Source organism: Cavia porcellus, unplaced genomic scaffold (genome assembly GCF_034190915.1).
Source record: "Cavia porcellus strain 051 isolate PalLab524CR breed Dunkin Hartley unplaced genomic scaffold, mCavPor4.1 scaffold_17, whole genome shotgun sequence".
In the NCBI taxonomy this organism is placed as follows: Eukaryota; Metazoa; Chordata; class Mammalia; order Rodentia; family Caviidae; genus Cavia; species Cavia porcellus.
Genome location: NW_026947500.1, coordinates 69,215,920 through 69,220,966, shown reverse-complemented (window position 1 = coordinate 69,220,966; position 5,047 = coordinate 69,215,920). Strand labels below are relative to the sequence as shown.

Below are 5,047 nucleotides of genomic sequence, written 5' to 3'. Positions count from 1 at the left end.
GGTGAGACCAATAAAGATAGAGACAGAATATTGTCCATAAGCCTCCAGTATTTTCTTCACTTTACCTTGAAAAAAAGTTACAGATAGTTGTTGCTTTTTCACCTGGGCATCTGGGCTCATCCTTTCTAAACTAACTTCACTTCTTTACCTGTGCTGTTGCTTTTCCCAGCCAGCCCAAGAGGGAAGCCTTCTCATGTTCCCTCTACATGCTCTGAAAGGAGAAGCATCATGTGTTCACATAGACCTACCAGTCCCCAGCCAAGTGAATAGAAAGTATTTGTGCAACTCATGGTAACCATGCTTGCTTTGAAAGGTATTTGAGTATTTTTAATGTGTTCTGTGTATTTGTCTTTGTGTGTTTCTCTGTGTATATAAATACATGAATATATTCCTGCCCTTTCCCCATCTCTCTCTTGAGAGAGGATTCCACTATGTTGTTCAGGCTGGCCTTGAACTCACTATGGAGTACAGGCTGGCACCGAACATTCAGTGATCCTCTTGCCTCAACCTTCTGAGTACTAGGATTACAGGTGTGTGCCATCACAGCCAACCATGTATGTATATTTCTTCTAAAGAAGCCTTGTGGAACATGTTCTGGTTTTGAGGTTTAGGAGTAGCTAGATATAGGAGGTGCACTGCAGTTTTTATTCAACATGGGGATTGCAGAGTGACCAGCACGCTGACCTCCATTATAGTTCAGAAATGACACAGGAAATCACTGGCACTCATCCTTTTCCAGGAGCTTCTTTGTTCCTGGGCATGCAGGATGTATCTTTCAAGAATGCACAGGATGACTTCAGGACTGTCACTAGCTTGGTATTTTTCCTTCTTGCAAACAAGACTTTCTCCTGACCCCTGCCACTCAAGATCAGCAGGATTGTCCTTCCAATCAGAAGCAATCCCCTCTCTTGGCTGAGGGGGAAGGGAGGTGGACCAGGAAGAAGGCAGAATTGGAGGCAGCTCATCTGAAGAGAAGGACTGCAAGGATGCACTTCTGAAACATCTTACTGCTGTTCAAGAGCTTTTATTTCTAGTATGATTGTTGCACAGTTATTTGAAGCCTTTAATAAATTTATAAACATAAACATTCCTCACCTTTTTATTTCCAGTTTTCATTGTGCCAAGATACATACAATTAATGTACCACTTTTAAATATGGTCTGGTAGCACAAAATACAATAAAATTTTTGTGTAGTATCATTCTTATCTATTTACAGAAACTTTAACAACTTCCCAAGTGAACTATGCACTGATCCTAAAATGAAAAATTCCACCATACCCCAATCAGCCATGACTCTTCTATGAAACATTACATAAAATCAAACCCCTTAAATAACACAAACCAACAGATAATATTTACATTGAGCGCTGTGTGCTCAGATTATCTACATTTTTCAACCTACATTCCAAACAGATGCCAAACACCTAAGGATTAGATGCTCCATCTTGCAGTCTCTTCAAGGTGTTACGAAAGTCCCTGTTCCTCAGGCTGTAGATGAAGGGGTTCAGCATAGGAGTGACCACACTGTACATCAATGAGGCCACCATGCCCTGGCTGGGAGAATAGGACACAGTTGAACCAAGGTATACTCCAATGCTGGTTCCATAAAATAAGCAAACTACTAACACATGAGAACTGCAGGTGGAAAAAGCTTTATACCTCCCACCTAATGAAGGGATTTTGAGAATGGATGAAACAATTTTACAGTAAGAGAAAAGTATTAGTAACATAGGAATAAAGCCAAATATGGCACCAACAAAGTATGTGACTATGGTTTTGATTAAAGTATCAGAACATGAAAGGCTAAAGACTTGAGAAGGATGACAGAAGAAATTAGCAATTCTCACATCTTTGAAGCAGGTAAATTGCAAGACAACTACATTGTGCAACTGGGAGTCCAAAATGCTAATAAATATAGACACCAAAAGTAGATAGACACAGAGCTGAGGGTTCATCATGGCTGCATAATGCAGAGGGTGGCAGATGGCCACAAAGCGGTCATAGGCCATCACAGTCAGGAGCATGTCATCCATAGTTGCAAAAATGAGAAACAGAGACATCTGTGTGAGGCAGCCCATGTAGGAGATGACTCTGCTATGAGTTAGGATGTCCACAATCATTTTTGGGACTGTGATGGAAGTGAAGCAGATGTCCACGAAGGACAGGCTTGAGAGGAAGAGGTACATGGGGGTGTGGAGGTGGGGGTCAGAGCTGACAGCCAAGATGAGGAGCAAGTTCCCAAGCACAGTGACCAGGTACATGGACAGGAACAGGCCAAAGAGAAGGAGCTGCAGTTTTGGGTCCTCTGAGAAACCAGTAAGTTGGAATTCTGCGATGTAGGTTTGATTATGTGTTTCCATCATGTTTGAATACCTTTTCCAAAAATTCATTAGAAAAATGAAATGAATAAATAGTGCAAAATGTCTCTATACTTTAGGAATCAAGTATTCACAAGAAAAGTATCCCCACATGAAATCCATAAGCCTTAAGAATATCAACCCATTGTGATAAACCCAATCCTCAAGAACTTTTTCATTATGAAGTTACTTGTTACCCACATTCATCCATTCACATCTGATTTACAGACGCTTTGGTAGCAATGTTAGAACTGTGGAGTTTAGAACTATATGACCCCAGTAGTGTACATCCAACTCTTCAAAAATAAAATAATTTTATTCAAAGAAAATTAAGAGACACTCAATATAGCTTAATTTATTCTCAGAAAATGATACAAACTCCCTTGACTAATGATGTCTATTGGCATAATATCCAAGGCTGTGTTATATGAACATTAAATTAAAGCTAATTATTATAACCAAAATTTATCTCCCTGAATCAGGTATCTCCCAGAAATTTTTCATTTGGGGATTTTTCTTATTTCCATCTAAATTGTAAGGGCTCACACCGTTTTTGGTATGTGTAAATTATTTAAAATGTGACCCTTATATTTGCCTAAAATTTTATGAATTTATATATAAGTTCCATATAATATGATGACATAATAACAAGTAATATGGCTGTAGTGTATGATATACATGCCAATAATTAAAAATAAAGTTAAGAAGGACTGGCTTTGGGCATTTTAAATTTTATACAAGTTTACTTAACACTCCCTACAATATCACCATATAAGACAGCTGTTTGTTATTTTTCTTGATTTTGTATTCTAGTGTAGCATGCTTTATTGTTTTTCTAATCACAAACTGTATGTTCAGGATAATTTCACGGCCGTGGTTCAGCTCAAGTCTTGCTAATTCTAATTGACATATTTTTCACATCAGTATAGCCACCAAAGCGTCTGTAAATCACATGTGAATGGATGAATGTGGGTATATGCTTAACTTTTATCTTAGCTACGGAATGTTGAACTCCATAATGTGTCATGCCACAATGTAATTTATTTGGGAAAAATGCAAAGTAGAACTAATGCAATAATGTTAACACACCTGAGAACTCATGCACAAAAGAAAAAGCACATGAAATACTATAAACACACCTGTAACTAATGTAGTATCTTCTTATATGTAAAATAAGTATAATAATCACATAACTTACATGGTTGCTGTATGAAAGTTTTTAAAAATTATTTGCACCCCTGGTGATTATAATTTTGTTGCAATCAAACAAATAGATAAATATATGATAGATATTTTTAAATATCCAGACAACCTAGACTTAGACCAATAAATTTAATTGTATTACCACAATTTTCAGTTTTTTTCATCCTTCCTTATATCAGAGTTGAGAACAACTGTCTTAGAGTATTTCTTTCCATTCATAAAATGATCCATTAATATTTGTCTCTCTATACTAATCTATAAATAATTAACGTTTTTAGAGTCCTGAACAATTAGCTATGAAATTTGAATAATTGATATCTCTCTATGTGTCCTTTGTCTTGCTAACCTGCCCTCAAAGAACTCTGTTGTAAATGTTGTGTGTCAATTAAAGTATTCAGGTTAAAACTGATTTAGAAATGCACAATTTTCTTAAAAACTCAACCAGAAGTACCTAAGTTTCAAGTAAATCGTGTACAATACAAGCCTATTTTCCCTGAAAGATAGTAAGTTACAGATTAAAGTAGATTTAAGTTTCTCTTAACTAATCCAAAGCATTGCATGAAGACCCTTCATTTAATACCTAAGTGTAGTATTATGACAGATTTCAAGATTCCTGTTCATCCATCCATGTCACATAAGTGAAAACCTATGTAAAAATATCGGTGTGAGATACTTCTCTGATTTCTAATAAATAATATGTGTAAAATTTTACACATTCTCACTACCAAAAGTCAGTCCGTAACACTTATGACATTTTATTCTTGAGGAATACCTTAAAAACACCACTGCGGTCTGTCTAGTAATGATCCCTTTATGAGAGAATTCAAAGAAACTTCATCATCTTATTGGGAAAAACATTTGCATTTCGCTATAACAGAGGAGACTGTTGCTTAGGAAGAGACCTGGAAATGAACCTGGGTCACTGAGCTGCTACCATTTGCACATGTGTGACTCTGTCCTCTTCTTTACGCTCATTCTGCTTAATGCAAATAAGGAAGACAACCTTCATCTCCAAACCTGTGGTGACTGAGGAATTTTGTAACTTAAGTTCATAGTCACTGTGAGTTTATATTTTTAAAATAAATAATTCTATCATTCAAATAGGAAGGATAATAATAAGCACAGTAAAATAAATTCAGATCGCAATAAATCCTGAAAGGGTATCAAACACTATAACACCTCTCAGCCTGAGGTATATACTCACCTGATCCTTACTATTTGACTTTTTAATTCATGAATATCTTCACCATGTCCTTGAGCAATGCATATAAACTCTACCATAAAATGAATTTCAGGTCCCATGTATCATGATAAAGACACAAGCCAAAGGTATTTTATCTTGTCACTATTTATAGGATATTCCAGAAAGGAATGAACATGCAGAAACGAATGTATCAAATGCATTTATGCCATGCTGATTAAGGACACTTATTGTGACTTAAGGAAGAATCCATTCAATATCTAGCATAGTTTTGCTTTGATTCTT

The 5,047-nt window shown here is 36.3% G+C and overlaps 1 protein-coding gene across 1 annotated transcript; it reads right to left on the bottom strand.

Annotated features, from left to right (window-relative positions):
* Positions 1-1,425: 1,425 nt before the first annotated feature.
* On the bottom strand, positions 1,426-2,407 carry LOC100715743 (olfactory receptor 7E24-like). Its single transcript, XM_003461731.4, has one exon. The coding sequence runs from the start codon at positions 2,389-2,391 to the stop codon at positions 1,426-1,428; it is 966 nt and encodes a 321-aa protein (XP_003461779.3). The 5' UTR covers positions 2,392-2,407.
* Between the last annotated feature and the right edge of the window lie 2,640 nt (positions 2,408-5,047).